The sequence below is a fragment of the Opisthorchis viverrini genome (assembly GCF_000715545.1).
Source record: "Opisthorchis viverrini unplaced genomic scaffold opera_v5_221, whole genome shotgun sequence".
Lineage (NCBI taxonomy): Eukaryota > Metazoa > Platyhelminthes > Trematoda > Opisthorchiida > Opisthorchiidae > Opisthorchis > Opisthorchis viverrini.
This window is the reverse complement of record NW_008751873.1, coordinates 146,697-173,416: the sequence shown is the minus strand read 5'-3', so window position 1 is coordinate 173,416 and position 26,720 is coordinate 146,697. Positions and strand designations below refer to the sequence as shown.

The 26,720-nt window shown below is 40.1% G+C and overlaps 1 protein-coding gene across 1 annotated transcript; it reads left to right on the top strand.

The window, feature by feature from the left end:
• On the top strand, window positions 1–25,814 carry T265_08404 (hypothetical protein; the record flags this gene model as incomplete). The annotated part of the gene is made up of 12 exons (XM_009174200.1): window positions 1–110; window positions 5,855–6,417; window positions 10,498–10,656; window positions 11,868–11,927; window positions 14,163–14,625; window positions 15,969–16,086; window positions 18,525–18,885; window positions 20,443–20,500; window positions 22,304–22,486; window positions 23,236–23,355; window positions 24,604–24,641; window positions 25,491–25,814. The coding sequence occupies 10 exons, from the start codon at window positions 5,867–5,869 to the stop codon at window positions 24,625–24,627; spliced, it is 2,097 nt and encodes a 698-aa protein (XP_009172464.1).
• Window positions 25,815–26,720: the final 906 nt, after the last annotated feature.

Genomic DNA, 26,720 nt, shown 5'->3' with positions numbered 1-26,720 from the left:
CACAATATGGGCAGTGAGTTGGAATGGTGCACTCTTTTACTCGATCGATACGCGACCGAATAACACATCCAGGGGATAATGAGTAGCTTGGTGGAATTTTACACGCAAGAGTGAGTCTTTATTATATTTTCTTTTGTACAAAATGTAGGAGCAAATACAAAATATCCCCTTCAGAAAAGTGCTCCGATGTTTTACACAGAAAAATTTAACCACGAGTTTTTAAGTGTTCCCTTGGCTTGTTCCTAACAATATACGAATGGAAGCTAAATACCCTGATCTAAGTTGTGTTCAAGATTGAAGTCCGAAGTGCAAGTAACCAGTATGTGTGAAAAGATGGACCAGAACTTCGACCTCCCGCATAGTGCCGGGTGGCATTATATGTCCCCATTAATCGACGTCAAAGGTTTTAGGTTGAACGATGAAGTCTCACCGACCCATTGACACAATATTTAAAACCCCCAAAGACCTGGGTCTTAGCACGGCCTTAGAGGTACCTGCTAGCGGTTCGCCAAGTGATCAGTCTCCATGTGTCTGCCCACACAGCCTTCTGCTGAGTACCAATTCCGCATACACGGTACTCAAATTTACAAACTTTGCAGTATTGATGGTAATCAGTTGCGTGAGTAAGGTAGAAAACAGTCTCAGCAATACAAAAAAAATTGATTTAGGAAGGAACCAAGACAACAGACCAGCAACTACTCCTATATCCTGGCAGGTAAAGTAATACCTGTATTCGAACCACAAAGCGCCAGCTTGGCGTGAATGGATCGCCTGTGGATGGTTAGTCAAACTTCTAGAGCCCGTGTGCACTGAACTACCACAACGTAGTTCAGCAGACATGATCCGGTTTGTTGAATAAGCGATCATTTTTACTGCATAATGTTGCTTCATTGGAGTGACAAGGACACTCAGTAATGTTGAGAACATAAATTTTTGCAAAACATTTGGAAGGTCGGTATTGATTCACCGTAGTCTGCAGGCTCAGGAGCGCACCAAAGAACGAGTACGAATCTGGCAAATGTGGGAAAATTTGCTAGTAGCATAGTCTACCACCTATCATAGAGTATTCTCCAGTAGGTAACATGTTTATGCATTATTAAGTAGAAACTGTATTGGTCTCCTGGAATGTCATAAATATTCTGACTAAAGTAGAATTTTCTCTGACAAGCTTGGCACATCTGTCCAAGACCGAAATCTGTCAAACGGAACACCACAATATGTCAATTCATTTTTACATTCTTTAAGTGAGCAGTTGCTATTTTAGGAGCGATTTCTTGCGTTCACAAGTAAAGAAACTTTCATTTAGGGTATGATGATCAGTTTCGCTGCTTGGTGATGTAAATTTTGTCCTTCTTGAGAAACCGTTTCTCTCAAGCATCTACCGGTTGTAGTTTACAGGTAGACAGTTTATGGATATTCTATAAAAGTTGTTTGTTTTCTTCCTTCATGGTTCCGCTATATCGATTTTTTCTCTGCTGTCTCGAGCGGAGTTCGGATGTAACAACTTGTGGATCAAACAATGGTTTTCCTCGTAGCTTACTATTGTCTCCAAGTCTGTCTATATCCACTACAGCAAGTCTAAAGATTTTCGTTGCTTTTCTACTGACTTGTATACCCAAAGATATCAGCGGAGTAGATTCCTTACGTTCCGCTGTAAACCTGATACCATCGGATGAGGTGTCAGTTAGATCGTGTGCTCTCGTAATGTACCCATTGATAAGGGTCTCTGTAATCTACATAGCAGATTGAGGTTATGGTACTCCGCATTATCATTTCGGCCTTAACTTCGATCACTAGTGATCGCACTGAGATCTTGTCAACGGCTAATTATTTTGCCAGTCAACTTGAAATTGTTTCACGGGTTAATCCGGGTGAGTTCGTTGAACTTGTCCAAGGATTTGCATGTGTTTCTCCCTGATGTCTTCTTGGATGAACAAAGTTGTCATTGTTATTAAAACGCATAAATGCCACGTTGACAGGCATCGATATGTGCATTCACCTGCATTCGGTTGTGATAAACGAGAAAAATATCCAGGGATGAAATATAACGACTGTCGGTATAACTCAAAATAGAGAAGACTTCACAAGAGCTTATTGAACCCTGTTTATTAATATGGAAAACCGAAATAAATTCTTCAGGCAATGTCCTGTATACTCGCAAAAAATCGGGATTGCTAGACTGTTACTCAACTATCCACACCAGGTGTACATAATGTCAAATGTACAAAAATGCCAAATTATCCTAACGAGAACCGTTCAAGCAAAAGTTCCGGTCGAGTTTTGTACTCACCGTCGCCACACTGTACCTCCCTATAGAGTCAAAACGGAGTACTTCATCACACTGACCTGCATGGTCCATAGCCTTTAAAACTAGCAGTTTCGGAGATTTTTTATCAAATAAGATGCAGTCCTTGTGTATAAAACGTGCTTCACCAAACTTTCTTATGATAGCTACCAAACCGGCGAGTACCCACCTACCTAATATCGCCGACTTAAATTCCATAAAAATACGGATTAAAAATGTTGCCGTCAGAATTTGTCTCAAGAGAATGACAAAACGTCCTTCGAGATGTCACTCATCACGTCCATTACTGATATCTTCAGCGAGAGAACATTTCCCGGACAGACCATTTTGAGCGGCTTCTTGGTAGTCTCCAAAGAGGAGAGGGTGCAATTTCATTTGAAAGAAATAAAGGACTAAAGAATACCCAATACTACTAATGCTAGCTGTCCTTGCACCTTTACATTTTAGCCTAGCCGCTCCCAGGCTTAAATTAAGCGCTTCACCTCCGGCATCTTAATATCACCCGACATTTCATGTTACGCAACTCTTCATAGCTTTACTGTACTGATCCTCAAGCGATTAAAATCGCAATTTAGCTTATCGTGGTTGGTTACTTGGATCACAAAAGGAAGCAAACAACCGTGTTCCGCAGTACCTAGGAGACAGCTGGCGTATTCCTCAGCCGCGGAGCAATGATACCCTGGAGAAGACGTGCACCGGAGGATTCAATTCTCTTGTATGATTTGTATAAGGCAGAAAGTAAACCAGAACCCATTCACCTGCTAGATTACTTGACCAAAACATAAGAATCACTAGTCTTGGGGGTCTCGTCGCATGTCACAGCTTTTAACATTAGTGTCGATTCGGATGGTTTGTTTTGTTGATTGTTAGTTTGAATGGATGACGTGTCCGTTTCAATTAGGTGAAGTAACATCACTCCCGTGAAGTAACACGAATAAAACCTCATTGAAAATCTGACACAGAAATTTACCTAAGCTCTCCCAGAGTTGAATCGTCCGGTTGAAAAAACGCAGAGTCACCATCTTTTACAGCTCAGAAAATGATTAACCCGGTCCCAAAAGTAGAGGTAATTCTCGAATATTTGTTTATCTATCTATGGTTCTTTAGCCATAAAAAAGTAACTTAAATCATCGGTTCAGATCCACAAGTGTCCCCTCTATTCCATGCCATGCTCGCATTTTTCACTCTACGCAGTTTTTCAAACGAGGGAGAATGTAGACTAGGATTATTTTACACTAAGTTGGTATCACCGACATCAAAAGCCATTCGGTTGGAAGCAGCGGCCATGAAAACTCGAAGTAGTCATGGGCGAAAAACTGTCACCTAAAGCCCAGTACCTAAAGTTTCGCCCTTATCATGACGACCGAGTCATCTCTACCCAACTGATGCCCAGGAAGTGCCAAACTGGTAGTGGATTGCATTTTAAATTCAGTGTAAGTTAAAAGTGGTAAGTTTCGCTTTTATAGCTGATTTTTCTAAAACCCAGTTTATTCACGGCTGTCACAGAATAAACCTCAGTCTTTTTAGGTGACATTTCCGCCTACCAAACTTACTAGATATACTGATCGTCAACTGATAATTTTATTCAAGATTTAATCATCACGTTTAACGCATTAAAATATTTTGCTCATAATGTGATATTTTTATTATCTTGCTCACTCACAGAAAATTTACAGCTTCCTGATTTTGGAGTGTACAAACAAAATTTGTTAAACTTCAGTACAGCAGCAGTTACTGCATTATTAGGAGCGTTCATCACTGCCCACTGATGTTTTGTTGGCCGCGCCTTTTGCTTCCAAGCTATGATGGGAAATCATTCCAGTAAACGGATTCATGCATGAATAAAGTTCAGGGGCATAGGGTGGCAAATGTAAACCTACTGAGCGTAGAGGCAATACTCGAAACAACAATATCAGAAATGGTGAAACGTTTGTCAAATTTGGCAAGCAGAATATTCGGAACGAAGTACGCAAAAAGTGTAGCATGATGGTTAATCACTCTTCTGAATGTTCTGCTGATGGAAATGATTAGACAATCCAGGAGGTACGCATCCAAGTCAGTGGCCGAATGCAACCGGTTAGGACCAGCAATCTTTTCCAGATATTTTCATGAAACCTCAAACTTTACCATGCACACGCTGCACGAATCAGACTTACCCTGCAGATCCACCAGAACAATCTTTCACTGAGGAAAAGATCTACAGAGGAACGACAAGTTAAGTCAAGTTAAAATCACGTGGAAAAAAATTGAATGTGAAAAAACGGATGTTCCATGTTGTCATGTCCTTGGTAGACTGTTACAAGTCTAATGCAGTGGGATCTATATTGGGGTACAAAAACTGGCGCTTATCAGTGCGGGGTCGATTGGCCGAAATTTCGTTGGCTAAACTTAGGATAATTTACCTTTCTCCCCACTGCATCTGGCTTGTAATGACTGGCTGAGTAGAACACACCTTACTTTGAAGTGATTATGTTCTGCATGTAGCACTACTTTTTGAGACGAGTAATTCATCTCGGATTCATCAGCATGAATTCTATGCTCATATATGTAAATCGAAATATGCTACTCATTGTGTTTTCAAAAAAATTAACCTGGGAGGAGCAGGCTGGCTGAAGGTTGTCTCTGTTGCTATTAATGCGGTTACTGAATAGATTTACATTTCTAGGTGATAAACACTAATCCCAGATGGTATGGCGAAATACCGGTAGTATCATCATCGCCATAAAATATCAATCATTTTATCTGATCTAATGCCAATAATCTTTGCTCCTGCAACGTATATAATATGCTTTGCTTACTGACTTCCTAGCGAATACTTGAGCTCTTTTATCTGCCAGCGTCTTCTTGAACGCCGGCTCATCAATAAGTTTTGAATAATCCGCAAAATGTGTGATATCACTTAATCGCAGACCCTAAATACAGGCTGTAATACATCATACAAATGAAAAAGGGACATTCGGACTATTATGACAAAAACCTAGATTGCTTTATAAAGAAAATTTGCGTCCATTCGTTTACTTCAGGTTGGATTGATTGCAAGCACTATCAGGAATTAGAAGTGATTCCAACTAGTTTTGGAAAAATACATTCGAGATTTACTTCAGAAGGAACAGTGGGCTTGAGCCGATTAATCTGGTTGCTTCAAAGGAAGTGAATAGTACTAGATTTTCTTTTCCACCATGTTAGTAAACAATTCAATTCTGAAACAATGTAGAGCTTTGAAATTCCAACGCTTGACAAATTTGGCAGTGTTGTAAGCATTTCTCCCCTGGCGAAGTCCCAAGAAACCTAATTTTTGTCTGTCTGTCGGCTATGCTGCAGCTTTCTAAAGCCTCTGGAGTTCTCTAGTTACTATTTTAAAGCGGATATTTCTCTCCAGGCGAACATACATTAGAAAACAGCGAGAAGTAACTTAAGGGACCAAATAATTGCCCCGCGCTGAATTATTTTTCAGCCTGTTTCGGTGATTACGGTATATTTACATGGGTCATCAACGTACTCTTTTTCGTGAATTTACCCTTAAGCTTCATTTACTACGTGAATTTCCAGGAATCCCCTGACATGAATACACTTCCCTCCACGCGGTCGGTTAACACATTCCGGTCGGAAGAAAATCGGAGCTCCAGCATCAACAACTTACGCTATCCCCGTCCAAGTTCTCTATACCTTCCTATGAACGATCGGGATGACGACGGTCGGGAACACCTTCTACCAAATGATCCATTCTCCATGGAACGCCGAGCTCAAACCCTTGGTCGACCAACCCATTATAACACTTCCGGTAACAGAAATCTGACCAATCCGTTATTTGAGAGTGTGGGTAGCTTAGATCAACCGTGGTACAAAAGCTATGCCGCCACGTCCACCTTACCTCAACCGACTATTAGTCTACCACCTAACCGGCCGCAAGAAATCAACACATTCGCCACAGCCAGGGAACTGCATTCGACCGTGCGTGTACCTGTCCCACGTAGCCCAGCACGCCCCAGCCCCTATTCAACTATACGTCGACTCAACGAACCAAGCTTGCACAGTTACCGCACCACGCGTGCCACGAAAGCACCACCTTTGTTTTCGTGCGCTGGAAGCAAATGCTGTGAACGTGAACCCAGGTAGTTAAGACGGCCCCAGTTGAAATGTTTTGTACATTTTTCTGTGATCTATTTTGAAAACAGTTTCAAGATACCATGGGTGATAATAACGGTTATACACCGCATGCAAAATCGGCTTTAAAAAATGTTTGAAAATTAAGCTTTTGTGCACTGGTGCCAGTGTATTAGTAATAACAATCCATTTGTTTTGAAAGTCAACCATCAGTTCAGATGTAATTCAAACAGAGAGTGATTGACTTCAGTTCTCATCTTATTAGAAGTTACCAGCAATGAGCATTCTAGGTAACTTGGAGCCTTGGATTATTACATCCATCCCTGAACAATGGACGCTCTGATTCATCACAGTGCACCGGCTCATAATTAATGCAGAAGTTTCCTAAAAGAACAACACTCACAATGTCGATGGAAACTCCTCAACAACCCAAAACCTGTTCAGCTTCCCTTGAGGCTTATCAGGTAGGCGTAGTCCCGAATATCCATCAACCTCGCGTTCTACTTCGACCTCTAAATTGTTAGTTCCAATAAGAACGAAAACTTGTTTGGACTCAATCTATTTTGATATGGGCTATCCAGAATGACTGTGTCATAGAAGCATTGTTAATTGGATTGAATTGTAGGACGGGTGCCGGAAAAGAAACAACAACCGGCTGAGATGTTGTATGCAGGTGCGACCAATTTGACGAGCATAACCCAGAAGACCTCACTAGTGCCTGATGTGTAAAGTTAAGTACCTACTCCACCGCCTAGATAAACGCTACGGGTTTTCTCCTGAACAATTCACTGGTAGTGGGATTTCCCTCTATTGAATTGGTAAACGTATGCAAGCAGCCAAAACTGCAATTAAATCTGCCTATATGTCAATGGATGTTTCGAAAATCCCGAGACGGTAGTGGAGTTTTATGATGCATGTGATGTATGCAAGATGAGAACAAATACCTATAAGCCATAGATACTTTAAAACTATTTTTTCATACCCCAAGAGTCCGTTTACCTTCTTGCATTAACGTAGGGATTAGAGTGTTACTGTGCAATCAGTAAATCATTACCGATGTCATGAACTAACTGCCATTGATATGATCCGTTGGACTGCCCGCTATATGGGTCGTAAGAAACCTCATGGGTTGGAGAAGTAATTGGCTCCTTATTCGAAGTTCGGAATTTCTTACGGTGAGATGTATATAGGGTGTTAAGTGGGACTGTAAGTTCTTCGAAAATCTGTGTGTTCTCCCACTTATGCTCGCATATTTTATATCCTGCTGCCCAATCTCTTGTTGCCGCTGCCTCCGTAGTTCCGTGAGTACCACTACGGTAGCGTCTGTTAACCACTACTGTGACACCAAATACACTTTTGGAGAGGTTGTTTCGAATCTTCCATATATTCTCGTGACAAGGTCGGTAGAGTTCCTCAGTTGTTTTATTTCTGCGTTTCAGAGCAACCTAGTTGTTGCTGTATGGTAGTTATTTCTAATCCTACTCCAGTACTACCCAACAAGTATCCGCATATTTGTTTTACAGGATGCAACTCTCTTTGCTTTTGTCCACAATTAATTCAAAGCGAGCTGCTGAATTAGTTGCAGTTACGTAAGCGCTCCGTAAGAACTCTGCGGTGCATTTCTTATCTACCTCCACCGACATTGTTGAGTGTAATTCTACGAAGCTCGACTAATTGGTTGAGTAGTGTGGTGCTGAATATCCAACCTACCTGCCACCGAACAGAAAAACAACATTCGCCTTGTTCAGCGCTGGGTTTGTGAATAAGTGACAAATATTGGCACAGCATGCACCATGTGAGCAATAAAGCGCGATTGACCAATGGTGCAAATCAGCTGAAACTGACCATCCAACAGACGTCAACAGAAGTGCATGCACGCAAAAGGGATCCATGCGAAAAGAAATTTGCTTAGACAGCCAGTGCAAAAAATGAAGGTCTGTTCAAACAAGCCCCATGTTAATAGACACGTTAAAGGTTTTAGAACAAACCATGACAGGGAAGAAACATTTTCAAATACTTCCCTCTTTTGACTGGAATATCGTATGACAATCCATCTTATTAACTGTATGTTATAAATTTACAGATGACGATATTGATGGTCGCCCTAACGTTTATATTTAAACAAAACTACTTGGAAACTTTTTAACTGCCATGATACCACACCTTAAATCTAGTGACGCAAATGTTGCAAATTCCGAAAAGAGTATTCATTCATTTTAGACATGTGTCCTAGATTAAGCTGTATGTATCGTCAAAACTAACCTTCCAACTAACTGAAAACCTGCGGAGTTATCCGCCAACGTCCACTGAGATTACTTACGATTCTCTTTATCACACGATTTTTCTTGTACCGCATAACCTCGCAAACAGCCGCTTCGGTCGTACACAAATCAACTGTGTGTTACATACCTGAATTAGAGAGGAGATTTCTTCCTTTCCCCGTTTAAAGCTGTCATATTGGAGCGCTTATTTTATTTGTAGTGTAATGACGCAAAGTCCCTTGAACGGTTGGAGAGTGCAAGTTTTCAGTACTAGCGTTCTCAGACTGCTTATATCCCAAGCTTTGCAAAACGTTAAAAGTAAAAGCTTCGTTAAAAGTTTAATTGTCTTTAAATGTGCTGCCGATTTAAAATCACGAACTTGGCCCCAATGTAAATAGTACGTAACCTGGTTGAATTATAGGACTCATTGAGATCCTTGATTCAGTTTTACAGACAAAAAGGTTGACCTAGATAAGACATGCTGGTGATCCCACCGCGAGACAGACATTGGTTTGTACAATCTTTGTTTATATGCGAACTCTGAATTCCCCAGTGGTGAACCCAGACCAATGATTATATCATTATATTTTAGTTATCCAGAATGATTGCGAGATTCACCTAAGAATTCGTCACTCAACAAGCCGGTGAGGGGCCACGTGATTTCTGGAAACTAGTCACACTGTTGCTCAGCTTAAAGGTTCAGTGTTCAGCCGATGGCCGAAAGGTCATGGGTTCGAATCTCTTCGAGCTTCTTGAGATGCGCATTGCTGATGATTCCAAATAAAATAAAACGAATGTGGAGGGCCTTAGTAACAGAACAAAATCCCAATTTTAAATCATCAGATCTCTTCAGAATACCCTAATTATGTCACCTTTTGAAAGCCACACTTCCGAGAACAGAATGCCAGCCGAAAAATGATCAAATTTTGCAGGTTTTCTGTTTGGGTGTCTCATTCAGATGCTCAGGCTCAATCTTGTAATGACGCAGAAGTACATTTTGTGCAGCTATCTGATTGTGCATTCTACCTCCGTTATATGATGTATCAGGCATGACTATCTTGATAGGAGCAGGTTTGTTCAGAACTCCTTTTGCGAGGAAATGCTCGCGACTCAAACATGACTGAAAAGCATTTCCAAGGCTATTTCTAGTCTTGACCAGGATATCAATCGGAATATTAGCATTTGGTAACACATTTTCACACCAGAAGTCATAAAATGCATACAAGAACATACTAACGAGTGTCTGGAGATGGCCAACCTTGGTTATTATCCTTGGTTATTCCCCCGATGCCGACCTTTTTTGAAGCATTTATTACCACATCCAATATTCTGCAGGTGATATTCCGACAAAACTGCCTCCAGAAGGAGGCAAAAACCCTAATGTGGAGCCTATCCTCAATATGTGGTCAGCGCACGGAAATGCGCGTAGAATGCGACAGATCGTTCTGTATCCGTTAATGTTGGTCATATTATTACCGGATATTTCTGGGGAATGCTTGAGCGCGCTGTGCAGCAGACGACATACGCTTTCCAATGTTGTTTTGACCAAGGAAAATTGGTGGTTTCTGTTTTGATTTTAAAAAAAGAGTTTTAAGCTAATCGAGCTATTGAGAGAGGCAAATCTGGTAAGGATACTGTATTTTTAAAACTAAAGCTTGTATGTTTGACAATGATTTTGGGATCTAAAAGAGCACTACGATAAACTAGCTTGAACAAACATCAACATCTCAGCTTCTCGTCATTTTCAGTCTAAAAAATAATCCAAGCATAAACTGTCTTTAGCCTGCAATGGAGATCCAACTGTGTTTGATTACCCATTTTGTGCAGCCCTTACGCAACGCCTGCGGATTTGGAATCATCGGACCACTTTATTCGCCACAAGAAGAAGGACCCACCGAAGCCATGGGTTGTTTGTCTCTTGACAGTAAGCACCATCTTTGACCTTCTGTTGCTGATTGCAATGGCAGTCGTCGTGTTTTTTCTCAAGTAAGTAATCCTGAAATCTTGCGAATAATACTGTAAACTCGCTGCCTATTCATATGCAAGGACTTGCCGGGAAACTAATTCTGTTTTTCTGAAACATAGACTTTATTATCTCAGGTAGCTTCTTATATGAACATCTCCAGTAGAGAAAGCTGACCGTATGAATTTCCGGTTAGAAACAAAGGCTTTCAAATGGACTGGCGAAAACCCAAAATACAAATTGTTATTAATTTACTACGAACTGGTATTCAAAAGCAATTTTGAGCCCAATTTCAATAATTAGCATGACGTTGACTTCAATCATGAGCTGGCGAACCTTCTTCAGAAGTGACTTTTGTAATAACAAGCAAACGTTCAGAATGTCCCACTTACTATTTTGTCACCAAACGGCTATACGTTAACTTTTAATTCAAACAGGCGATTTGGATATGGCTGACGTAATTAAACCAAGGAAGGCAGATCTCCGTAGAATCGTATCCTGACAAACCTATCTGTCAAGAACCAATCAGTTGCAACAAAAGAATGGAACGCCACAGCAGTGGCTTCAGTTACACTTACTGGGCATCCGTTCAAACGGACGACCGTTATTAATTTTTCACAACCAGATTCAGGGAATTACAACTTGCAATTGCCCTCACATATAAAGCATACTGCAACAAAAACCTACTCCCAAACCTTTGCTGACAGATTCCTGCCTAATTATTCAAGACAAAGTTTCTGCGGCTGCTATTCTGCCTTCATAACTTCATTTAGTGATTCCGTCTTTTTACTCACCAATCATAAACACCCGACATGTTTTCCTAACGACTTAATATTCTTGGTTCTGGGGCATATGTAGTCCCATAAAAGTATGCTGCCACACGAAGTCTATGTTGCGGCCAATCAAAAGACAATTTATTGGGCTTAAGACTTTATTCGTTACTCACAAAAAGTTCATTAATTACCGTTTGCATTAGCTTCACATTTACCGGTGCGCACAGCAAATAATGATGGCCATATATTTGGGCAAATACGCTCTTGACGCAAAAGGTATGTAAGAATCCCTGTTAGATTTACAGGATGGATGGCGCTTGACTGTGTCGCCTGCTTGTTTTGGGGAGAATAGTGCAAACAAAACCTAAATACTCATATACGCTATCTTAATCATCATTGATTTATCGTCAATTATTGAACATGAACCCTTAATTTAGGGCCAACTTTTTGCTCATTTTCAGCTGTTCGACTGAAAGCTGGCTCTACTCTGACAGACGAATTTATACCATTTGCACAAACCTGTGAGTTTTTACACCAACTGTTTTCTGATGATGGTCCCGAAGGTTTCAAACATGACCCATGGTACAAAATGACGTAACCAGGTTTACAAACCATGGTATCCACCAGCTGTTAGAAAACGATAAAATAAAGGACAGGTTCCAAGAGGAAAGCGAGACTCCTTGCAGTACTTCATAACATCTGACACCAAAGCTTGCAGTCTGTGCTAAGGTGTCATACAAGTTTTCTGCCATTTGCTGATTTTCCCATCATGACTGTGGTAGAATAGCTCTTGTGCTGCACTTCCATACATTTTTGATAAAGTTTTAGTTTCAGAATGCTTCCCGTACCACTGAATTATTACGTTAATCTGGAGAGATCTAATAGTTGTGGCATGAGTGAGTTTCTTAAAGACCCCCTGAAGGAACGTACTTTTGTTAATCCATGAAGATTACGATGGATTCAACCTGAACTTAACATTTGTCTTCTGGCCACGGCGACTGGGAAAACGTACTTGACGAATGCACATCCAGAACAGGTTAGATGCTGTCTTCTGATAACACCTCACAGGATGAATTTTTTCAAGCTCTTTCGATGTATGTGAGTTTGCAATGAGCTTCGCTGACGTCTTAGCATTTCCATCATTTTTCTTCTGTATCAGCCAACTGGTCTCTGATATAACCGATAATCTTTAGACACTGAGACGCCAGATCTATAAACTACCGTGATTCGTGAAGAATAGCAACCTGTTGCACCGTGCTTTCAAAATTACAAATTGTTTAGTATTACCACGGCTTCGCTGAACTCCGATAAATAGATTGTTTTATGTGGAGTCGGACTACCAATAACACCCATGTCTTATAAGCCTTACGAGTGTACTTACATGTGAGAACGGTAGAACAGCTCAGCGGTCGGATTTGCCGAGTTCAAAACGAATACAAAGAAGAGATAACAAACAGGAATCACAGTGCGATTTAAATTTTGCACCGCTCTACTGAGTAGTCCCATAGAACCAGCGCTCCATCAGAATACTTGCAGTCAGCGATCTTATCAGTAATAGTGACTAGTTTTTAGAACGTCTCCCCAAACACCGTGTGTTTACTAGATAACAGTCTCGTTATAAAACCAGCCACAACTTTGGGACAAATCAAAATGGCAATCAGATAAACCCGAAGATGTTCAGCCCGATGTAACGGAGTAATTATTACAAGATTCCCACTAGTTGAATAGGTGAGGACATGAAAAAAACTAGATAACAGTCTCGTTATAAAACCAGCCACAACTTTGGGACAAATCAAAATGGCAATCAGATAAACCCGAAGATGTTCAGCCCGATGTAACGGAGTAATTATTACAAGATTCCCCACTAGTTGATAGGTGAGGACATGAAAAAAACTGAAAAGCGAATCTGTGGAGAAAGTCCTTTTGGTGTCTAATTAAGCAGTACTGAGAAGATCACCTTTCAGTTTCAGATACTTACTCCTGTATATTTCAAAGTTCAGAACAGGTTACCAATTGTTGAAAAGTTATATGTATATGTATGTATATATGTACATATGTATGTGTACGTTATACGTTATGTATATAGCTATATGGTTTCTGTGAAAATATGCGTAATCTAAAGCCCCAATTATAATACCAACAACCAATATTATTAGAAATCTTGGATTACCCGAGTGATCTAACTCTGGTATTAGACCCAGTTCTATGGGTTTTTTTCTTGATTTGCTCTAGTTCGGATGACCCCCTGTCGAACCTCAATTCCGCAGTGCTCGTACACCAAACTATTGTGCGAATCCTCGTCCAGAGTGCAACACTTCTAAGAGGACATCCTGTTGCAATATTTAAAAGTGTGGGCATCACATGTTCGATCTTAGCAGACGCCATCAATAGAACTGCAAAGCAAGTAGTGTACATGAAATCTTGTCACTAAACATGACTGGGATGGGGAGCTTTTCAACGCCGAATTTATTCAAGTCCACAAGAATCTCACCGAACGGGAAGTGAACCTGCTTATATCGAACTGGACACCAAACTCCCCATCTTTCCAGGTCCCGATACATGTTCTATCATGGAAACATATATTGTCACAATGTTTCGTAAAATCAGCAGTTTGGATTTAGCATTCTGGAATATATGTTTGTATGCGCAGGACTTGGAGATTTTTTCTGTTGCGCGTAGGTTTACCAGGCGGAATTTCATTTGTAGACTTTTACTTTGGAATTTCTATAGAAAAAAATTTCATTCTTGACATACAGATGGACAGATTGGATCCCTCTGCATCATCGAACATTCCGTTGTCCAGCGTTACCACCAGGTTACGACGACTCTAGTCTTGCGAGTGCGAACCCGTTGCTGAAACAATATATTGAACGCTTTCGTCCAACTGTTTACACTACACCTGCTTATGGTTCCCGAACGGACAATTTGGAGCAGCCAAAAAACCCATTTCTAACGGAAACTATTGGAGGACTCTTTCCTCGCCCGGACGTATGGGATGCAGATCTTGGTCTGATGCCGCCACCAAACTTGAATCCAGCCAGAGAGGATCCCATGTACGGCATGACAACTACACGATTGTATGGGCCTACATACGAACGAGAACAAACAAGCTGGTTGCGCAATCGTGAACATTGGCTTAGAATTAACCCGGCCGCGCCATACACATCCATTCCTACCGATTCCATAATACTGGGTTGTACTATTATTCCGCTGATTATGGTATGACTTACAGCCCTGTCAAAGACTCTGACCTATTATCATCAAGTTATCAGTTTTGAGAACGCAATTAAAAATAAATGAAGTTTTCGAATAAGCCAGGAAAATTCATGGACGCTTGCAACCTCTATAACTCTATTTATTATACAGAATACTAATGAAAACCGGCGAGTCTAAACATTGCCCCATATTGTCGCCCGCACCGACCGCCATGAACGAAATTTCTCAAGTATGAAATTCATTCTCTTAGTATGTGGGAGATTTCACTGTTTCTAGTTACTTTCACGAAATACTGACCGGATTTTCTGGAAGAACCCACAAGGAAAATACACACGCCCTCATATTTTGACGCTTTATCCAACAGAATAAAAGCAGCCGGATTAGGTGGGCGCAATTTTTGGATCTAATATTCAAGTGTACGCAGCGATATCTCAGCAATGAAAAACACTGTGATCAGCGTATCCGTAGCGGCACGTTTTATTCGAATATTAAATGCTCTACCTTTTTGACCTCTACCAAAAAAGACTGAACGTGTGAGGCTTTTTGTTAGATCACCACCTAAAAACTCGAACTCAGGGTCCGTATCATTAAGTATATGGAACAGCGTCTTGCAAACATTAAGTTTGCTCAATTAGCCATGACGGATAACATGCAGTCTTTAGAACTTTGTGGTTATTTAATCTGCCCAGAAAATTGTGCATTATATTATGACTTATAAAGTATTCACCGATTAATACTCACGAGGATGTTGTGTTTAGTATGAAAATCACCTGATTTTACCTGGTCTTCAGCCCTCCCGGACTATAATTCAAGGTACAGCTTTGTCAAGAGCGCCGCCGTTCTTATATAAATTTGATTAATATGGGGCTGGTTTGGATCAAATAAATTCATTTATCACTTTTTAAGATTGAACACATGCCGGTTAGTATTGGTGAACTTGAGGTTATCATTCTCCTCAGAGGATTGCCCATGTCATACACCTTAAGATAATTAGATGTGTTTAGTTTTAACGAGACACTTAAAATTCTTTGAACACCAAAAACGCACGTTAGAGAAGCAGAATTTCACAACTAGCAATGGTTCAAACTAACCGCAGCTTCTTCTAAATGCTGGCGGCATGTTAATTGCTCTCCTTCTAGAAACAATCAAACTCTTTACTGCTCGCTGGTTCTCTTGTACCTTCAATGAAAAGGGGATAATCTTCTATAATAAGCACGAAAATGTCTATACCTAGCTTCCAATTACTTATGTCACCTTGCCTACCACACACTGAGTTGGACCGATGGGAAGTTATTATTATTCGTATCTAATTCAGTATTGTGGTAATTTTTCCTCTTATTTCGCAGATTGTCTTTATCGAGATCACATCCTCCTGCCTCAGTTGTTGCTGGCTAAGTAGCGGAAAAGTCGGACATCGATTCGGACAACTCCGGCGTGTGATTGGCCGACTATATCGATTTTGTGGTAGGTCGTTTGCTTTGATATCACTAAATTTCGACCAGAGCCATCTAAACATATTAATTGGGATTCAATGAACAGTAAGCATGGTTAGTGTCTTCTGTACACTTCTAACTGTGTCCTATGGTTGTTAATGATTTAGTTTCCTCCTTGCCTTCTGAAAATAGAAGTCCCATTGATAGTAAGTGAAATTCTCGAAATCAAACACTTGACAAATTAGATCCGCGCACGTCTACCAGTTTGATGTGCCCAATTTTGGATCCGCGGAGTGTCTTATTCCAAGCTTAAATTGATTTAACGCAATGGATACGTATATTTCGAAAATGTTTTCAGATATTTTCGGATATTTTTTAATATTTTCAGATGAACACTGCACAACATGGGTCACATGTTAGCTTAAAGCTGTGAAACCCAATTTCTTTTATCGGAAGATATAGTATTTAAAATTAGTACACAACCGCTGACGTCTTACGCAACAACGCAGCCGTTCTCAGATTATTCGACTGATGGGCCCTACATTCAAAAAGGGCATCCAGTAGCAATATGGCAATAAGGTACTACACGTTTGCTTTGGAATTTCTGTAGCATATAGAGTAAACGTCTACTCGAGTTAACCAGATTACTGGAAACCGACAGATTTTAGCATCTTCCACTGCGAATAACATTGAAATGAGGGCGTACAAAATTAGGCATGGTTTGGAATCCTCCTCGGCTCGGATGAATCTCAGAAGAAAAGCACAAGCACTTACACCTTTGGAGAAAGACCATTCCAGTAGTCTATGATTATGTCCCAAATGGAATGTTACATTGGATTGGGTGAGGATGAAAACACGGCGTCATACCAAAAACGTAGATAATGACCGATTACCTGGTGGACAAAAGAGCCTATTTAAAAAATCAGTAACTGAAACGAGTTTGTTTCAGTGGGTAATACGGTACCAAGCAAAATAAAATGTGAAGAGGATCAGTCAAAGAGAGCTTAGGACACAATGGCTATTGCAAAACTTAAAGTCTGAAATTTAACCCCACTCAACTGGTTGGCTAGTTATTTTATTTTTTTAATAAAAGTGGTCATCAAGCTTGAAACATATGGTACTTTCTTCCGCAATTAAGAAGATTAGCTTCAAGATTTTCATGTCATTAAGATATTTTAGATGATATAGAAATAGTGGACTTGATGTGTGCGCCATAGCTCAGTGATCAACATGGATATGGTCACTGTATAGTCATTGAAACCATATTTTTCCTACGCTCATTGCCATCAATGTCACCAAGTCCATCGCTGACACAATGCGGCTGACTGCATGCAAAAACGTTCAAACGCGGTTTAATGAGATCGTGATAAGACAAAGGAAATTTACTTTTCTTGGTTTCCCAAGTCCTTATCCGGCAAAACATCAGAAATCGCTGTTTGCTTACTTTACATTTGATTTGTCGCCATCTGCTTATACGTTATCACTATATTCTTATGGTACATAAAACGTGAATATCTCCTGGGAACCTAGAGTGAAACCTGTAAGCTTCACTGTTTAAGGAGTTTCGATGGCTCCCGGTTTTTTTACAGCGTTCGAGAAATCGAAAATAGTTGGAAATATTTTATCAACCCATGTCTTGGAGAGCAATTCGCAAGTATTTAAATTCTGTTCATCAAATCCAGGATTGTGTGAAATCAACGAATAGACGCTGGTTTTAATACAACACTGTTTGATGAACTAAATCACAATTGATTCCTGGGTGTGTGTGTAAATGGATCAACCGTTGCCTGATCAACAGCCGACAAAAAGAGCCAGCGTCCAAGGTCAAGACAAGCTGAGTTTTAACCAAAATCTTAATATGCAAGCTAATTCACATCATGAACCTGCGCTTGTCTAACTGCACAGTACCAGCAACGTTCAACAAAGCTATCGGGCAGCCACGATAATTAAAACAAATCCGCTCTCACACCATGACTGCCCATGTTTCCTTGATTATTCTTCCCAGTGACAGCTACCTGTCAAACGTTTGTATTCAAAAGCATGACTGTATGACTGTTCGTTTAACGGATGTAAGACTTCTCTTTTCTTTCGTTGAACAGAAGACAAAATCCATGTGGGCGTAATGGCGTGCAATGATTTTGATGAACCAAATTCTCTGGTTATAATATTTTGTAGAGCGCATGTTTTACTTAAATATAGTGGATTATTGATGGTTCCAAAATATCCGCCTGCATTCCGTTTGAGAACAACTTAAATCACAACAATATGCTAGCAACAGCCTTGTTTCTGAAATGGTCGGATTAATCTATTGGTTGGGTTAGAGATGCTAAAATATGTAATCACTGTAATTTTGGTTTTTAGGTTTAGCAACTACCTAATTAGGTGAAAACAAATGCTTTCAGTCGTCAGCGTTGATGATTTTAATGTGTTTTTGATCATTCATTTGTTTTTTTTTTCCATTTCATCTAGTGACATACATATTCGGGTTGTTCACAGTCATTCTAATAACGTTAATCCTGAAAGCCGCGATTGGTCGTCTTCGACCGAATTTCATCACTATCTGTCGACCGGCACCAAACGTGTGCCCAAGATGGTCTGCTTTGATACAGGCTGCTGGTTATGGCTACTACAATCAAGAAGCGACAAACGACCTAGGATCGAATCCACAGCTGCTCTCATTTCTTGCTCAAGAATCTGCTCGACAGGGCTATATTTTAGTGCCGAAGACCACGACACCGAATCCCGCCGTTAGAACCAGTAAATCGGATTCAGGTTTCCTGTCAGACACCGACTGTACGGAGAAGCGACCACTTCGTATCAAATACGCGAGGTTAGTTTCAAAGCCTCAAGAGAATCAATGCACATATTTTATGTGGTCAACTCGGCATGCACAGAAGAGCCAGTGCTAAAGTTTTTTTCAAACAAATAAGGATAAATCCTGGAGTGGATTCTTGCTTTGGTCAACATTCAAAGCTAAATGCTTTTTTCATTCTCTTCCCATAAACTACATCGTGGTTAGTTATCATCATTCAGCTGGAAGTCGGTATTCGACGGTCGCAAGTGTCACAATGTAATCTCGAGGTTCGCAACAGGCATCAGAATTTTCACATTCGAATTTTGGCTTGACTGTAGGCAGTAAGGTTAGTTTCAAAGTCAGTTTACCCTTTGTCTCAAGGATAAACAGCTGAACACCCTATTCTAACCTGCACAGTTCGTTTTTCAGTCGATGACACTCAATAAGAATGGGGTACCTGTCTGAAACTACTCTGCCGTTTAGCACGGTTCGAACTAATTTGGTGGTTGCTGTTTGCCTTCCTCAGGCTGATGAGTTAGTTAAAAACATTATGTCACCATTCGGGATAATATAGTGAATGTGAAGTAGATTAGCGGTGGATCTTAGTGGTATTGAGTTGTTTATTGTTGGGTAAGACGTTGGCCTGGTTCGTTTTGCAGAACACAGTTCGAAAATTTACGTAAACCGACGCCTGGAATAACCGGGAAATGACCGCATTCCTATACGCAAACATACTCCTATCTGCCTAATTTACTGTCATCTGCATTACCATCTTCTTCTGTGGAACAATTTGAACACTCAAGCCAATAGTTCTCCTTGTCCGTTCTGAACCACGTTCACTGTATTTCCTAGCATGGGAATAAACAACTTTAGACTATTTTTCGTTAATGAAGCAAATCACCTTTTTTCGCCCATTCGAATAAAAGCGAACTCCGTAGAAATACAACTACTAGTGAAACGATCCAACATGTAACTTACGATTGTCTTTGCATTTGCGGCCTATCTAAATAAAGTGACGACTGCAACATCTATGTGGGTTTGAATGAAATATTGTCCATTCGTCAACAACGGAGTTCACTCAGTTCTTCACTGTCAATCATACTTAACGTCATATATCCTGAGCCATTCAGGTGGGAGCATCACGCAACCCCATCCAGAAGACTCTCTGTGGGAGACACATATTGAACGTAAACTTCAGCAACAGAATGTGTTATGGCTACAAATGCACTTAGCCTCGCAGTGTACTCAAAGTTTGAACTTAGTGAACTTTTATGTTTTGAAACAAAAACACACACTCCGTCAACCACCGGCATTATTCTTTCGGCTGTAGTTTTAGCGAGGTTCAAGCCTTACTCGATTGAAATTCACAAAATCAGAATTCGCTCTTATTCGCCGCAGAAATATGGCTGACGCTCAAATGCAATAACACAGTATCAACACAAAACTACTCTTTGGAAACAAAGCACGAAAAGTTGTGTGCACATATTTTTGCTGGGCAATGATTTGTTTTCATGTGCCTGCGTGAAAATGATTGCCAGGCAACATTCTGCGGACCACATACACGTCTATGTTTTCCTACCTTTTCATTTGTAGAACATCGTTTCCTTCACTCGGAGCATCTGTCACAATGTACGCAGCAGTATTTGTTTCTGTAAGTATGTTTTGTCGTTGTCAGTTGACCACACGCCAACTTATAAAAAGAAGTTTAGCGTACTTTTCAAACACGGGAAATCCAAGGCAGTAATGATGAATATGGTTCAGTTATGTAAACTGTCTTTGTCACATTTTGTTGCAATGTTACAGGGTCTAAGAGTAAGTAATACCTGCAATAAAAAGTCGCGGAAATTGGGCAAATTAAGAATAGTATTACCAACAGGGCAGTTTCTCTCATGCACAAAAAACCTCTTCGCCGTGGGTCTCGAACCAGACTGTTCTGCAAGCGTATCTAATGGCTATTCATTTACATAGGAGAGTGAGGATCTAATAACAAAATCCTGAAAGCAGCATGCCACTTGAGTTTTCCTTAGATACTTGACTCTGATTACTTCTGATTACTCATAGAATACCTTGAACGGTAGCCATTTAAAGCCAGGTGAGGCTAAACCTGAAATTGTCCTGCTGTTCAGTCTAAATACGACAGTTGTCCAGAGCGCAATCTAAACCTTTGTGTTCATCTGAATTATGGCAACCAAACATGCAATCCTGCTCATGTCAAAGCAATGCACAATGTCCGTAAACTCATCAGCTAGCACTGCTATTTTACCGGCGTGTCATACGCATAAAATCAAAGAAGGCTCCAGTAGCAGTAAGCTACACAATGGTACGACCATTTTGAACTTATTTACTCAGGCAACGATGAAGAACTCAAATAACGGGCCCGCATGAACGTCGATCGACAGCAACTTTGAAAGCCGTTCCGGTGACTCAATACAGGGTACAATAGATGAATTTCAGTGTAGAATGGTTTTCCATTATTTTTTAACCTAAACGCCATTGTAGTCGGAGAAGGCGTGGGATTTTCCTGGGAAAGGTCACAGTGAAAAAGCCTGAACTACCAACGAATGGCACACAGAATTGCCTGGCCTGAATTAGTCAAGTGAAGAAATGCAATGCGTCATCAATGTCGATGGCAAACCACAACTCTATGGGTGTCACTTTTAGTGAATTATTCTTGACACTGTTGTTTCCTAGACATTGCTGATAATATGAGGGAGTCGGACGTTTTGTCGCTGAATGTTATTGGAACAATCAGAAGCAGAAATGAAATCATTGCCACTATGCAACACGAGTATTTCCGCTTGATTTCCTTGGGGGGTAATTTGAAACTCAGGACCAATGATTTTTCGAGCTGGAAAAATAATATGAAATATGCGTTTTTGGGTTTTCATTCCAACTTTAACCAGGTCTGGAGTATTTCCGATACCAGATTTCGGAATATGATGTAACTCGCAAGGCCAGTAACGATGCAGTAGACATGTTACATGCGCATATAATTTTAATGCCTTATTTATATTGTTAGCCACACTCAAGCAGATGGCTAACTCGACTGGCCAGAGTATTTTGGTGCGGAAAGCGTAGCACTGTAGAGAATACTGTATCTCAAAAATTATCTCCGGATGAAAATGTCAAGTTATTCAGGTACTGCATTTAATACTGGAACGGGATTGTTGTAGCCGTTGAAAAAGACACATGGTTTATGCTGGATTCTCAAGCAATAACGAAGGAAATCATGCTTTAGAAGTTGCAAAAATAAACGATCATATGGTTAAGATGATTGTCTCTAAGGGGCAAGGGGACTACTGCGCACACAAATCATTGGGTATCAGAATGAGCACCGTCTATTTCCTCATCATAATTGCTTGTGAAAATTGGATTTTTACGACATTATTCCAATTTAATCTGCTCTGCACTTCAACCGACCTTCAGCGGACAATTCCACGGTTTTGACTTTCAGGCGTATGTCACCCACACCCTGCGCTATCTACGAAGAACTTGCTTATGCATACCATTGGTCCTGCTCCTCGCAACGTTCTTGGCGAATATCTTGCTTGGTCTTGGCCGAGTAGTGCACCGAGAAAACTGGATAGATGACGTTCTTGCAGGATGGGCGCTTGGAATTATCGTTGCTGCCTACATCGTAAGCCATCTAATTTCAGTACTACTTTTCCAGACATCAGTAGGGAGAAATTATGTTTCTCATTTACAAACAGTAGGCCTTCACAACTGTTTCCACAATATGGAGTCTTATAAAGTGACTGAAAAATATGCTTCATTTCAGGAGAGTTTGGCAAGCATTTAGGGGTTCTATAAATGGGTAAGGTCTTGCTTTTGATACAAAAGCTTCGCCTGAGCAGGTGAGTGTTAGAAAAATGGCTGAATTAAAAGGACCATGGGGATTCTTGTCCCCCTGTGTATCATGTAATTTGTTTGTTATATTAGGCAAACCATCCGAATCAGTGCAACCATTACTCGTCTTTTTCTGCCTTGCTACATCTTTATTGTGTTCCTACCGTGGTCAGCTATGCTAAAAAATTTTGATCTTTCTTGATTTTCTTGTTTCTCTTGCGTTGCCAAACTAAAGATGTTTGAGGAGTACAGGATAGAAGTTTGAGAGTGGAATAAGCACAGTGGGAATGCTTCTTGGACCAAAATGGATGTATTTTTGTCATAGCTAACAAGGATTGCGCTATCAAAATTAATAACGACTATGAAGGGTTTCGACCGTTCCCAAAATTAAAACATTCTAGTGAACTTAGATCGTTAAAGAACAATGGACTGAAAATTTGTTCGTCAAAACATCTCAAGTTTTGCAATACAAAAATCTTTTGCCAAATGATATGGAAATTTGTGGTCTGGGTTTTCAGTGCCCTTCATCCGTCACTTTAGCTCTACCGAACTCTTCATGCAACACAAACTTGGAACAGCGTTTCAAATGCAGATATACTGCATCAGCTGGATCACATACAAGACCTTATTCGGGCAAATCAGGAGTACAAAAACAATGAAGTAAGTTAGGTGGAAACTTGTGACACGCATTACTATGAATATGTGTGCATTTTATTTTTATCAGTTTGGTTTGCAAAATAAGAATCATTGGTAAACCTTCGGTTCGCCAATTACACTCATATAAACAGAACACTAGATTCGTATGTTTTTGGCAACGTGATAATAATAAGAGCATTGCTGTCGATGGCAGGTTAATGACAGGCTTCGAGTACTATCTAGTGTTGGTCAGGAAATACGATGAGGCAACAAAGGAACCTTAACAAGTAAGCACTCGGGGTTAGCATATCCTCAACAGTTGAAATCTAGTCTTTTAATTGAATGACTGTTTCGTTCGGCTACAAGGCATGAACGAAAGAGTAGATAAGCTAGTCCCGGTTAAGACGGATAACGCTTTCAACCATATGTTCCATCGGTGACGCATAAATTGGATTCTTGCGTGGGCTGCTTACCAGCTATCCGCGAGGACGTTCTGCAGTTAGGTGCGGCATAACAAGTCAGACTCCGAATAGTTCAAGTCTCTGAAAGTCTGTAAGGAGCACTGTCGTGCACAAAAGATGCAATAGATGAAAACAGTGTCCGTTTCGGAAGACAATTTGCAGTTTTTCAATGTTTCTATTTTCGAATGTGGTTTGCTCTTTACTACAAGGACAATTAGGTTTCGGACTTAATGTAGATGTTTATCTTGTTATTTTGTGGCATTTACCAACTGGTACTTTACGAGCCTTTGTACCAGAAATGTACAGAAACTGTTATCTTTGTGAGCAGAAAGATAACTAGTTAAAATATGCTGCGGAAGTAGTATTGCAAACTGGGGTTGTACTATTTCCAAGAGATAGCTGACGAACAGTATTTTCTAAGCACTCAAATTTTAGTATACTGTTGAATTCAATTCTGTTGCTGTCATAAAGTGCGATACATCAGAACAGAACATCCAAATCTATAAGCAACGCAATTACTGAAAATTAGCCATCTATCCACTCTACGTTTGCATTCCCCCAAATTTTTGTTGTGAAAGAAAGTGGGGTCTGTAGTTTAGTTGTGCGTTCTGCACCCACGACCAACGTATTAAACACTTCTTCTGGTTGTGAATTGCATCATTAAATTCATATTTGTCACTCTTTTTGCGAAGAAATATCTGGCTATTTTTGACATTAAGTTGCTTCGGTTTATCCCCCGCGGCTTTAAGTGATACAGTGGCCATTTCCCAGATAATATCTTTCCTTTCTTATGACTATTTTCGCATTCCAGATGAAACTGATGAAATATTTATGAATATGCTACAGTTTGTGAGTTCTGTGTTTTGTACAAACACATAGAATTGTGGGTTATATTGATTTTTTGCAGGCCCATAAAACAAAGTCGCAAATGAATTTTAGTAGCTTTAGCGTAGCTTTAGAGTAAGATTATCTATGGCAACAGCTTAGCCACACTGTATATTACAGCTCTTTTGAAGCTAATATACATTATATCTTTGACTTTCCAAACTCCAAAGAAATGTCAGCAAGTCAAATTTGCCTGCATTCCTTCAGTGATTGCACTCATATGACGAATTTCAACTTAGTCATTTGCAATCAACCAATGGTCGCTGGGAAAACAAGCAAGATAAAAAACAGCCTGCGTACCATCGCTCATCACTAAGGATAAATAATCACGCTTAGCTGCCCCGTATGCGTGCAGCCTCAGCACCAATAAGCTACGTTTCCTGAGGTGTTGGAGAACGGTGTTTACGCTCCAAATATTCTGCTTACATTCAGTTTCAGCCACAAACCAGGCGGAATTAAACAATTCAAATACATTGATTTTTTATGTTGACCTGCATTAATTATCATTGCGACTGATAAGTGTTCAGTCAGATCATATTACATATTAGCATGTGCTTCTTAGTTTACTGACTGTGCAGATTTTATATATTTAAGCCTTATCACAGGGGCCAGAACTCAATTTTTTTGGATGACTTTCCATCCTAAATCTAACGTTTATCACCTCTCCACTTAGCTTCCCAGTCTTTATTGGCCGTAAACTTGATATATATTGAAATGAAGCAAGAATCGTCCATCGGGACAATGAAACAACTAAACCAGTTCTCTTTTGCAGCCATAGTTACCACTTTCATAATGCACTTCCCTCTTTTCCAGATTAAAGACAATGAAAACCTTTTAGCTCACTGAAAGACGTGTTAGGACACTTTCTGTATTCGATACCCCATTGTACGCAAATGAAATTGTTTATTTTATATCTGTACAGTAGTTATAGAGTTCCTTTGTTCACACGTATCCACGAACAGGTTATTCGTTTTATTGATAGCCAATCCAGCTGGCCTGCCGTCAGTTTTATGAACAACGAAGTACTGATGAACCGAGCTTTTTTCTTCGACCGTACCCCAAACGTCGTTAACATCTCTCAAAAAAACCTTTAACGCAACCACTGTGAAAACCTTTTTACCAGTATGTCGGACGTTTTACATGTTTTGCACGCAATTTTATGTTCCTGGTTAATTTTTGAGTTTAAATAAGTAAAATGTTTTTTTGCACTTCTTCGTATTTTATTCTTCTTTCCGCATGTATCGTATGGGAACCGAGAGAGCAAAGGCAACCAGACAGACTACTGAACAGTTGTAGTAGCTTTTGTCTTCCACAATATCAATTCAAAATATCTCCAGTCTGTATTCAGAACCTTCCGTGCAACCTTTCAGCTAATAAGCCAGTTCGTAGAATGATCTCCTGTGACCAAATCAGAATGAATATATGCTGATATTTTCAGATTCAGGTTATGTTGCTCCTAGCGAGCCTCGTATCCTCCAGCTGCAGGAATTTTCTATTGAAAACAACTAACACCTAATCTGGTATGATGAAAAAGGCTTTACGAATAGCATCTCAACAAAGCAACATAAAGAAGACAACAGACGGTCAAAGTCTTCAAACGCTGAAACCACTGTTTTCTTTAACATAATTCAGCAAAAGATGCTTCAAAATTGTGAAGCCAAATAGGTTGGTTTAAAAGCTACGGTTGCGTTCCACCGTTGTTTCGCTAATTTGATGACAGTGCCGATGGAACCTATCCTCCATATGACGCGTTTAGGGGACTGGATTTTGTTTCTGTGGTACCAGATTTTTGGTCCGCTATGCGTTGGATGGCATGCTCTTTTGGTGTCCAGAAAATAGGTTTTGTAAAAGTGGCAGTCTTCATCAGCAAAACTTTTTTAAATCACCAAACACTATGCGTGGCTATATTGTTGAAAAAAGCATGGTAAGTTTATCTCTTAGCTTGGTCAAATTTAAATCCAAACTGATGCTTGAATATATGCATAGATTTAAGCTTAGAGGACCTTGTGTTTCTTGGATCAAGTGCATCACTTCTTTAAAAGT